This window comes from Monodon monoceros, unplaced genomic scaffold, assembly GCF_005190385.1.
Source record: "Monodon monoceros isolate NGI ecotype Baffin Bay Population unplaced genomic scaffold, NGI_Narwhal_1 Super_Scaffold_10, whole genome shotgun sequence".
Lineage (NCBI taxonomy): Eukaryota > Metazoa > Chordata > Mammalia > Artiodactyla > Monodontidae > Monodon > Monodon monoceros.
Window position 1 is genome coordinate 18,200,250 of NW_021703766.1, and position 12,129 is coordinate 18,212,378.

General features: G+C 45.7%; 1 protein-coding gene across 3 annotated transcripts in view; it reads right to left on the bottom strand.

The window, feature by feature from the left end:
• Nucleotides 1-3,768: 3,768 nt before the first annotated feature.
• The window catches only part of SLC7A6 (solute carrier family 7 member 6), a 32,305-nt gene continuing 23,944 nt past the window's right edge, over nt 3,769-12,129 (bottom strand). For all 3 annotated transcript variants that reach the window (XM_029201761.1, XM_029201780.1, XM_029201772.1), the window contains 6 exons: nt 11,802-11,925; nt 11,486-11,589; nt 8,360-8,456; nt 4,711-4,860; nt 4,409-4,592; nt 3,769-3,993 (listed from right to left, as the gene is read on the bottom strand). In XM_029201761.1, coding sequence (XP_029057594.1) covers nt 3,899-3,993; nt 4,409-4,592; nt 4,711-4,860; nt 8,360-8,456; nt 11,486-11,589; nt 11,802-11,925 — 754 coding nt within the window. In that variant the 3' untranslated portion in view covers nt 3,769-3,898. The remainder of the gene's footprint in view (nt 3,994-4,408; nt 4,593-4,710; nt 4,861-8,359; nt 8,457-11,485; nt 11,590-11,801; nt 11,926-12,129) is intronic.

The following is a 12,129-nucleotide window of genomic DNA, read 5'->3' on the forward strand; positions in this document are numbered from 1 at the left end:
GGTTTCCTACCTTAACACATGGAAGGAAAAAGCATATCCAACAGCACCATTCCACCATGGTGAAAACTTGCACTAAGGGAGTCCGTCTTTTCTACTATCTGTAGGGCCCCCCTTTGTCTCAATCAAAACTGACCTTAGAGTCTGGGGGCAGGGGAGATGCTGTGAAAGTGAAGCTTCCTGGCCCAGACATTTTACCTGCATTCCCATTCTCCTCCTACGCCAAAGCCAATTAAGGGGAAGAGAGTCTCCCGTTTTGTCAGCACTAAGACTGGGCTTTCCCAGGCCACCTGCCTCCAGTAAAAGGCTGTTTCTTTTGATAGAGAGACTCTAGAAGGGCTGCAGTGGGTCCCTTGTAGCGGCACAGACTGGATAGTAATGGCCATTAGGAAAGAAAGTAGAATCTGCCTGAGCCATGAGAGGTTTTAGTTAAAAGCTATCTCTACCTCCCTGCTTCCTGACTCTGATAATAGCTGTAAAGATTGCTAGTTTCCTCTGGCAGTGGTACCAAGGAACAGGGTATGTATGAATCTCTTTAATAAAAACTAACTTTGAACAAGAGAGCAAGTAATTCCTTTAAAACCTTTTTAAATCTGACTATCTTATATGCTTTCCCACCATACTCCCTGATCCCTTTACCCGCCACCAAAAAGGGGGAGGGGTTGGTGAGAAGTTTCAGACACTAAGAACTTAAGGCAAGTGAGGAAAAGCAAAGCACATCCTAAACTTGGCTTTCCATTGAGAAATGTTTAACTAGACACAGCACTCACCAAAAACAAACTACAGTCAACAGGACCAATTTTTTTTTTACCAAAACTGGTATCTCTTGTAAGCACACTCTCTTCCCCTATTCCTTTCCAAACCACAAATGCCTTAACTCTGACTGGGTTAGCATTTATTCTGCAGTGACGAATAGGTTCTATATCTGCACTGTGCAGTAGTAGCCATTAGCCACATATGGCTGTTGAGCACTTGAAATGTGATTAGTGCAACTGAATTTTTAAATTTTATTTAACTTAACTAGCTACATGTAGCTAGTAGCTACCATACTGGACTGCACAGGTCTAGGGAAACAATATACAGAAACTTTGATTCAAGGTGTGCCCTCTTGCCCTGTGGCACAGACTTATTATCACATGGGAAGATAAATTACACAAGGAAATGTCTTCTTCCTGCCAATTCTAAGATTCCATAAGCATCTCTACTTTTCTATCCTACCTGCGCCCATTTCACTTTATATTTTTTTGTACATCTTTATCTTCTTATCTACAAGTTGTTAAACCTCCCAAAGTGATTAATTTCCATGTGTGTGTATACTCGGGCCCTACTATTGCAGTTATAAAACCAACAAACAGACTTGGTTTCCCAACCTAACTATCCACTAAGGTGCAATTCAGTGCTGCAGTAACAGGGAGCAACTTACAGATCTAATACTAGTCATCTCAGTCTCCTGTAAGCATAGAAACAAAGGACTGAAAACCACTCTGCCATTATAATGTGCTCACTGCTGTTTCTGTACTCATTTACAGTTTGCCAACATTAAAGGGCTGACAGCTTCACAAACTGTACCCACTGCAAAAGGGATTAGCACACCAGGAGAAGGATTGAAGGAGATAAACAACAAAGACCTCGCAGAAATTAATTTCACTAGGAAGCTTGAGTGCTGTAAGGAATCTCTGGCATCCCTCCCTCAGAAGGCTTCCTGGGAGAAGTCTGTATCCAGCACAGAGGGGAAGAATGCGGTCACCATCCAGTAATGAGAGGAGGATGACAGGGTTCACTAAGCAAGTACTAGGGCACCTGGAGTGTGAGGGCCTTGCTTCCCCCTGGAGCCACTGGGAGGCAACAAATTCCCGAGATCAGCTGGTCATTTACTTCAATAGAGAAAACTAAAGCCTGGGTCAGGGATCCTTCAAAGACAAGTGTAGTCTGCTTGAAGAATTAGCTCCAGAGGATCCCTGGGATAGGTGCCAGATTGGGTCAGACAGGAGTCATGTTTACACAGTCTGGGCAAGTCAGCCTTTGCACAAGACTCCCTGTTGTCAGGCAAATCCCCAACTCATGACAGTAGGAATGTACTCCCATGTTCTCACAGATGCATGCATGCCCTGAACCAAAGGCAGCTGTGAGCATGCTCCCCTAAATTGCCTTTATTGAGCAAGTGTGACCAAGGTTAGTCCCTCGTCTGCAACTGGGGCCGGTTTGGTGGAGAAGAATGGTCAGAAAGGTAGATTGCCTCATAGTTCCTGTCTTTATCATTGACCAATTTCAAAACCTAAGGACAAGAAGCCCATGGGGCATACCAAGCCAGCAGGTTCTTCTGGGTCCAGGATGACAGTGTCTAGAAGCATCACAGGACAGTTGTCCAATCCAGTGCAGCCATGTGGCCCATGAAGGAACATCCATTAGGGCAAACCTACCCCTTTGGCCAGACCTGGGTGCTAAAGCACAGCCTGAGCACCAGAATTAGTTGCTTCCGATCATGAATCTGCTGATGGAGGTTGAAGCAGCTTTATTTCCAGAGTCTTCACTGATCTCCACAGAGAAAATAGAAGTCTCCAAAGTACCAAGCTCTTCCTGAGACTGCAGCCCCACCAGACCTCAGGCAAGGGGAGGCAGGCAGGAGATGAGTGCATTATCCCGATGATCCACACCAAGGTGGCTCAGTGTAAAACAAGCCTGGTGTCAGGGACAGAAAAGGAGGAGGATGCAGCCTGGTGTGAGGTTTTCAGAAAAATGACCACTTCTAGCACCAAGATGGGCTTGCATGGGCCTGCACAGCAGCCCCTCATACTGGCCCTTACAGAGAGGAACAAGCTACTTGTCAGTTTGGGTCCAGGAGATGTTCTCTAAACCACTGACAGCTAAAAGAATTCAAGTGATTCACCTGAATCCTAGGACAGTTTCTCCCCTTTTAGAGTTCATACCAGAAACCCAGGGATTTGCTTTTTGTCAACTAGAACAAAGACCTAAGGTCTCAAGTAAAATAAAGGATTATCTTTCAAAATAGCAATATTACCAGACCTCTGACTCATGAATTTGTTCACCTGTCCTTGTGGAACTTGAGCCAGGTGCTTGTAACATGTGACCTATCTGTATACTGAAGTGTAACTGGTACATGAGTAAAAAATCTTTAAAGTTCACCTCTGCAGGTAAGACTCAACAGAAAACTGCTAAAACCGAGCAAAACAATATGTGGTCAGAGTCTGACCCACCACCACCACATAGACACGTCTAAGGTCAGAGGGACTTGCTTTGGGATACTTTGAATTTTTAAACACAATCAGCCTACTGCATCCTGTAGATTAATGAACACCAATGCTTTGCTAGAACTGGTGTCCTGGATTAAATAATATCAATAAATAATAGAATACAACTCTTTCACCAGGGAAGGATTTTGAGCCAGAGGAAGAAAGGTAGCATTTCAGGCCTCTAATGTCAGATGCTTGGACCTGGTCAGAGGAAAACTTCCCATAGAGCAGCCCCTTTGTAGAAACTCCTGGTTCAAACCTCAAATAAATTCAGAAACCACCAGCCACAGCTATTAACCTAGCACTCCCTCTTCCCCCAATGCAGCTCACCAAGTAAGTGTTTGCAAGGGCTGCACCTACTCACCAGGAACAAAACTAAGCAACCATTCCCCTATTCCCTGAGCCCTCTGCCACCACCACCCTCTGAAGTCCCCACCTTCGGGCTGGCCCCAGACCCTGAGACCCATAGCTTACCGATGAGAGTGACCACCTGAGCAGGCCATCAGCCCTGAGCCCCCTTACATAATGTGGGCCAACAGCCCTCCTTGAGTATAAGAGAGTTGGGTCCACACAGTCTTGTCATCTGGACTGCGGTGGCTGTGGCCACAGGTAGCGGCATTCCAGGCCTCAGGGGATATCACCTCTGGCCTCTACTCAGTTTTCCTCTCAACCTGTCTCTCTTCAGCTACATCTAGCTCAGTCAGGACGCAAAAGCAAAGCTTCTGGGTGACTTTGGTGATAGCAGCTAAATGAAAATAGAGAATAGAATTTAGCAAACTGACATTTAGCCACAGCCCCAGTCTGAACACCACAGGCTGACTGAAAGCATGTGGTTCCCTCCCCACCTGTCCCCTGGGTACCCTGTACCAAGCTCACCCCCAGCAAGCCTCACTGACCTCCATCCCATGCCCCACCAGAGAGTCTGATGCATGACTCCTTGTCTTGCTATATGGACTGAACTTTCAGGAGGGAGTGTTTTAACCCCAAAATACGAGTCTAAAGTTGGAATTAAAGTGATCATGTCAAGACCAAAAGGGGCGGCCAAGCTTCCAGCATATCACTAGTATGTGGAAGCTGTTAGCCACCACACCCACCTGTGCATGCGTCTTTGTATACACACACACACAAGGCCAGTGTGTGATAGGCAAAGAGAAGCTCACCAAGGACATTCCGAATAACGAGTGGTCTCCGGGACTCTGGCAGATAAACACCCAGGAAGTAGATGGGGACCCCAGAGAGGGCAATCCCGATGCCAATGAGGGAATTGATGGTGTCACTGAAGAGGGGCACAACCACCAGAAACAAGGAGCATACGCAGAACACGATGGGAAAAAACAGGCTCAGCTGAAATGAAGGGAGGTGAGATATTAGATAAAGTAGGATGAGGGAACAGGAGAATGGAGTATGGGGAAGAAGTCACCTTGGGGAGATGGCCCACCCCTCCTAGCCTAGAGCCACTGACCTTGAGAGGCCGGGGCCGCTCGGGCTCCTTCCAGCGAAGGTAGAGCTGTCCAGCGACAGACAGGCCCACAAAGAACCAGTAGCTGAAGCTGAAGTAGTTGATGAGCAGGAAGACATCCTCCACAGTGAGGTAGATGAGTGTCATGGTGCACTGGAGGGGGAGAGGTTGGGGAGAAGCGGGCACTGTCACCACCAAGCCACCCAGGAGACTCCACCGTCAAGCAGTCAGCACCAGATCTGCTGACTGCTGACTTAGCTTCACCAGATTACCTCCAGGTCTTTTCAGTGATCCCTTGGCATCAGATAGGTCCATTCTTCACAATGGCCTTCTCTCCTTCTTTTGGGGGCCCTTCCTGCACTCAATGCATCCCTTCTTTTTGCAAGCACTTCAGTAACAAGCCAGACTCAGTTCCCCTTCTGACGGCAGACAGTGAGGCCCTCCTCACTGCAATGCACCAACCTCAACATGAATCACACTGTGTGCCCTCTGGAGACTGTTATACGTGGGTCCCAACTACCTGGCATACAAGTGGAGGAAATGTCTTCAGAACTATCTCACTGTCCTGGAGCCTTAGAAATGCAGATTAGCAAAATGGAACCATCCCCCTGGGAAGAAGTATGACAGGATTTGTCCTCTGGAACAAAAGAGTTCTAGAAGACAGGAGTCAGGGACTAGAGTCCTGGGACAAGGTTAGATTTGCTTTAACAGCCAAAGCAGTCTTGAGGGAAAAAAACGGAGCTGGAGGAATAAGACTCCCTGACTTCAGACTATACTACAAAGCTATAGTAATCAAGACAATATAGTACTGGCACAAAACCAGAAATATAGATCAATGGAACAGGATAGAAAGCCCAGAGATAAACCCACGCACCTATGGTCAACTAATCTATGACAAAGGAGGCAAGGATATACAATGGAGAAAAGACAGTCTCTTCAATAAGTGGTACTGGGAGGGCTTCCCTGGTGGCACAGTGGTTGAGAGTCCGCCTGCCGATGCAGGAGATACGGGTTCGTGCCCCAGTCCGGGAGGATCCCACATGCCGCGAAGCGGCTGGGCCGGTGAGCCATGGCCGCTGAGCCTGCGCATCCGTAGCCTGTGCTCCGCAACGGGAGAGGCCACAACAGTGAGAGGCCCTCGTACCGCAAAAAAAAAAAAAAAAAAAAGTGGTACTGGGAAAACTGGACAGCTACATGTAAAAGAATGAAATTAGAACACTCCCTAACACCATACACAAAAATAAACTCAAAATAGATTAGAGACCTAAATGTTAAGATCAGACACTATAAAACTCTTAGAGGAAAACATAGGAAAAACACTCTTTGACATAAATCACAGCAAGATCTTTTTTGATCCACCTCCTAGAGTAATGGAAATAAAAACAAAAATAAACAAATGGGACCTAATGAAACTTAAAAGCTTTTGCAAAGCAAAGGAAACTACAAACAAGACAAAAAGACAACCCTCAGAATGGGAGAAAATATTTGCAAACGAATCAACGGACAAAGGATTAATCTCCAAAATACATAAACAGCTCATGCAGCTCAATATTAAAAAAACAAACAACCCAATCCAAAAAGGGCAGAAGACCTAAATAGACATTTCTCCAAAGAAGACATACAGATGGCCAAGAAGCACATGAAAAGCTGCTCAACATCACTAATTATTAGAGAAATGCAAATCAAAACTACAATGAGGTATCACCTCACACCAGTTAGAATGGGCATCATCAGAAAATTTACAAACAACAAATGCTGGAGAGGGTGTGGAGAAAACGGAACCCTCTTGCTCTGTTGGTGGGAATGTAAATTGATACAGCCACTATGGAGAAGAGTATGGAGGTTCCTTAAAAAACTAAAAATAGAATTGCCATATGACCCAGCAATCCCACTACTGGGCATATACCCAGAGAAAACCATAATTCGAAAAGACACATGCACCCCAATGTTCACTGCAGCACTATTTATGGAAGCAACCTAAATGTCCATCAACAGACGAATGGATAAAGAAGATGTGGTATATATATACAATGGAATATTACTCAGCCATAAAAAGGAATGAAATTGGGTCATTTGTAGAGACATGGATGGATCCAGAGACTGTCATACAGAATGAAGTAAGTCAGAAAGAGAAAAACAAATATCATATATTAACACATATATGTGGAACCTAGAAAAATGGTACAGATGAACTGGTTTGCAGGACAGAAACAGAGACACAGATGTAGAGAACAAATGTATGGACACCAAGGGGGGGAAAGTGGCAGGGGGTGGGGGTGGGTGGGGGGGATGAATTGGGAGATTTGGATTGACATGTATACACTGATGTGGATAAAACTGATGACTAATAAGAATCTGCTGTATAAAAAAATAAATAAAATAAAATTTAAAAATAAATAAATAAAATAGATTTGCTTTAACTTCAAGAATATGGAGTTCCCCCTACCTGTCTTTTCACCCAAATTATCAACAAAGGATTTAAAACAAGAAGAGCCCATTCTAGAGAGAGAAAGGAGACCCTATATTAAGAGGAGAAAAGTGGGGTGGAAGGTGATTAATTTACAAGACACAATGTCAGATTGCCCTAAATTTATAAATTCAGTGCTATCCCAATCAATATATTGAGAGGATATTTTGTTATTTTGATAAAATGATACAAAAGTTCATCAAGACAAATAAACAGGTGAGAATTGCGATGAAAATTCCAGGGGGGAGAGGGGAACTGAAGAAGTAGCCTCAGCCCCTCTTTAGTTCTCAAATATTCAGTATAAAGCTAAATAAGGAAGCTTGGTGCCGATGCAAGGATGAGGAAAGATGAGTTGAGATGATTGTACATTTAAGGGGCAAATCACGGTACTTGGCACATAAGAAGCACTCTAAAAATTAGCTATTTTTATATGATAAAAATTTGAAAAATGCGGAAAAGTGAATTATTTAATAAATGATATTTGTACAGTTGGCTAGCCATTTGAGAAAAAAATTAAGTGAATGCCTGCCTACCTCACTCCATTCACCAAAATATAAATTCCAGATGAATCCAAAACATTAAGTAATGAAACCATAAAGGAAAGAACTAAATGACAAGGAAATGAACTATTTTTCAAATCTTGGAGTAAGGCCTTCCTCAGGGTCCCTGTTAGCTTTTACACCTAATAATACCTTAGTGCAAATTAGAAAATGACAGTCCTTCAGGACTCCTTCCATCTGTCAGAATACTTAATAATTTACTGATTTTGTTGAAATAAAACACTTTAATGCTATCTACTATATATAAATCTATGATGCCTATGATATGAACAGAGGCCCGTAGGTAGCTAGTGTACAAACTGGCCTGGCTTTTCTAAATATGATTTTTAGAAAGAAAAAAAAAAAAGAGGAGCTAGAAGGAGGAGGAAAAAAGGAAGCCACTGACAAAAGATAGATAAATCTTACTAATTCACTTTTACATTCTTTTGTAGTATTTGCCTTCCCTAATATAACTATGTTTTACTTTTATATTTTTAAAAAATTGTAAGAAAAAGGAAGAAACACTGAGAGGCTCAGGAAGTATCCCAAGAAGCTAGTACACCTCCCCTCAAACAGTTTTCTCATAAAGTTGGCAGGAGTACCACACAGATAACGTCCAATCCCCACACTCCCCAGCACAGCTTACATTGAACAATAAAGCAGGGATGGGTGTAAAACGCTCAACGTGGATCATGGAGAGAAGGTCCGGGAGGTGGCCCTCACGGGAGCCCACAAAAAACAACCTGGAAGGACAAAAAAAAGTGTCAGGAGGATCTCTATACTAAGCCGTGCAGCCACACTCCTCACTCAGACAAACCAGGCTCAGCTTGAGAAGAAAGCAGGGGGCAGTCTCTCAGGAACCTCCCATGTTCTCTATGCATGACCAACCCAACCTACCCCCATTTTACCCACAGACGTCTCCACCATTACCCATGAATGCCCAACCCCACTGTTACCCACTGACACCCCCAGCCTCTCAGCTATGCAATCCACATCACCCAATGGATACCTCACCCTGCCATCACCCACTGGCATCACCCATTGGCACCCCACCAGGGTACCCCACTCTGCCACCCCACACATTTCCTACATAACATAATGGCTTTTTAAAGAAGGGCAGCCAGACTTCTGATGGTCTGCCCTCCATGTACCTTCCCTGAGCTCCTGGTATATGAAAAGTCAGGGAGAGCCTGGGGCTCAAAGAGACAACCCAAGCTTTCTCTCTGCGCATAATGAGCCCTACTGACTGGGAAACAGAGCAGCAGAGAAATGAAACGCCATCCAGGTAGTCAGCAGCATCATGGAGCACACAGCACCAGGCTTGGGGGTGGGCTGGGGAACAAAAAGCTTCACAAGAGATGATCACATCTGGACTGGGAAGAAGAGTTGGGGTTTTCCAGAAGGTGAGCGTTGGGTGGAGACACAGCATGGGCAAAGGCAAAAGAGGCTTAGAGGCATAAAAGAGTATAGCCTCTTTGAAGGTGCTAGAATGCCTGTAGTCCCAGGATAAGGTGTGTGAGGAGAGTGCTGGGAAAAACCTGCTTATGAGGCCATGCTGTGGAGTCTGAACACACACCAAGAACCAGCTGTGGCTCTGAAGTAACAGCCTGGCCAGATTTGACACAGAGACTCTGGTAATATCACTGAGGCCAACTAAAGCAGGGAGAGGCTAAGGTATGGGGGGATGGCCAGACATCTGTGACAAGGTCCCATCATAGAAGAGGTCTGAATGAGGGTGGACACCCTGGCAGAGGACGAATCTGCTGGTCTTCTGTGTGTGCCCACACGCTTGAGCTGGGAGATGAGGGTGGACTCCAAGGGAAAAAATCAAGAGGCCAAGAGGCTGGGAATTCTCTGGCAGTCCAGTGGTCAGGACTCTGCACTTTCACTGCTGAGGGCCCAGGTCCGATCCCTGGTTGGGGAACTAAGATCCCACGAGCTGTGTGGTGCACCACCCCTGACAAAAACAAAAAGAGGCCAAGAGGCCAAGAAAGGAGGAATGACGGACCACAACCTCACAGTTGGAGACAAAGCATACGTGGGGCGCATGTGAAGTCTGAGATACTTATGGGCCATCCAGGTGGAGCCACAGGAGTTGATGGTATCATCTGGAAGGATGTCATAGGGCACGATGTTGAAGTTGGCTCACACGGCTAATATCCGTACTAAAGTAGAGGAGAAATATGCAGAGGGAATGCTGGAGAGGATGTGAAGGTGAGGCAAAGGTGTCTAGTACAAAGCCAAAGACAGCTGCATGGGTAATAAAGAGAAAGTGAAGAAGGTAACACAGGCAGAAATGGTTGTGCATTACCTCGACATTACTGCAGTTCACTTCATGTGCAGGTCCAGATTCTTACTCTGAGTCCCCTACCCTCACCCTCACCCTCATCCTGTCAATGCCACAAGATAGCTGAGTGAGGCTAGAATATACCTACTACCTAAATACTTTGGGACAATTGGCAGAGTCAGTTGGGATGTCCTGGGCCTCAATAAGGGTGAGGCTATGGGAAACATCATCTTTGAGTGGGCAACGGCAGTGAAAGCCCAGAATACTAACCACTAGGCCACCACGGAACCCCTGACACCATATTCTTTTACAAGGCCTTGATCTCTTTATTACTCTGGTTGCCCTACAGAGGCCCCAAGTACATGGACTGGGGTGTCAAAATTAGTAAGAAGAATGAATTGGACAAAACTATCTCTCTCATTAATTCATTCTCCTATCTGTTCATGTGGCAAATATTTATTGAATGCCTATTACACTCCTGGCCCTGGAGACAGCAACATTTATAGGGTGAGTGGAAGAGAAATCAAGAAAGCAGACTTCCTCTTAGATATCAGAGGGTCACAGAAGCCATGGGAATAGTTTCAGAGGAAGAAGGGTGGTAAATATCACTTGCTTCAGGGGTCCAGTAGGATAAGAACTGAAAGCAGCTAAGAAGGAAGTCACTGGCACCCTTGACAAGAACATAAGGTAGTAGAAGCCTACCTATGGGTAGAAAGATGAATGACAGTCAAAATGCAAACCATTTCCTTTAGAAGTATGTCCAATAAGGAAGAGGGGAGATGAGAAACTGTTTTGTGATTTCTCTAAGTGAAGATGAGAGAAGCTTGTGCACAGCTGCCTCCAAATGAACATCTACCAAGGAGAAGGGCCAAGTGATGAAGTGAAGTGCTGAAGACGAGGGGACGTGCCGGAACCCTGAGACCAGGTAGCAGAATAGCCTGAAAAGGCAGAACTGGTCCTCTCTATGAAACAACTGGAAGGACAGTGCTCTTACAGGTAAGTCTCTGTGCACAGAAAAGAGCTGGAGCCTACCTGTCGGCCGCAGTGTTTTCTGTGATGTGAGGGGCAGAGTCATCCTGTACCAGTACCCAGTATACAGCAAGTGCTCAATAATCATTTATTACAAGAATGAATCCTGGGCCTGCAGCATAATCTGCAGGAGCCTAGAGTCTGGTCCCCAACAGGATCCCTCCTCCAAGCTACTGCCTTCTTCCCCTCTACCTCTTACCAATCTGTCCTCATCTCACATGGAAACGTAAGCGACCAGCACACAAGTGTTGTACAAAGGCAAGGACACGCATGCACACATGCATACACAACACAGAGTACTAACCACTATACGATCGTGGCCACACGTGCATACACACACATACACACCCTGCATGTCCAAGAGAGGGATAAGGGAAAGAAGGGCTCCGATAGATTCACCTAAAGCCTCAGAGAATTAAATACTGGTCTGTTATCGGTGAAGCAGAAACACAGTACCTTGATGAAGCAAAGATAGATGCGTTGAGGCCCCCAAAGCAGGACAGGGCAACAGCAATGGGAATGGTCCAGCTAAACATGCCAAATGTCTGGTCAGCAAATGTCTGGGGACAGAGCATAGAAGGGGCACTCAGCACACGACAGGGTTTCCACAGCCTCCTGCATCTCTCAGGACAAATGCCATCACTGCTGAGCAGCCCGCCCTCTGGCACAGACCCACCACCTGGCCCTGCAGAGCTGGAGTGGCAGCAGAAACAAAGATCCAGCCATTCAGTACTATGAGATGACGAGCAAATGGGGATCCCAACAGACTCACCACAGCCACGGCATCACTGCCAAGGACATCTGAAATGCTCAGCACTGTGTAATAGGCCACGTTGGTCAGGATGTAGATGAGTGTCACAATCGGCATAGAAATCCCAATGGCCAGGGGCAAATTTCTGTCAGGACAACAGAAATAGGACTACCTGGAACCAACCTCTCCTTGGGGGTCAAAGTTACCCAGGAATTCCCTGGCCTCTGGATCTTTGAGGCTGACTCCTCTTCCCCATGTAGCCTAAGGGAAGTATGCGCCCCACGCCCCGGGCTCTTTCTCCTGAGAGAGAGAGAGAGAGAGAGAGAGAGAGAGAGAGAGAGAGAGAGAG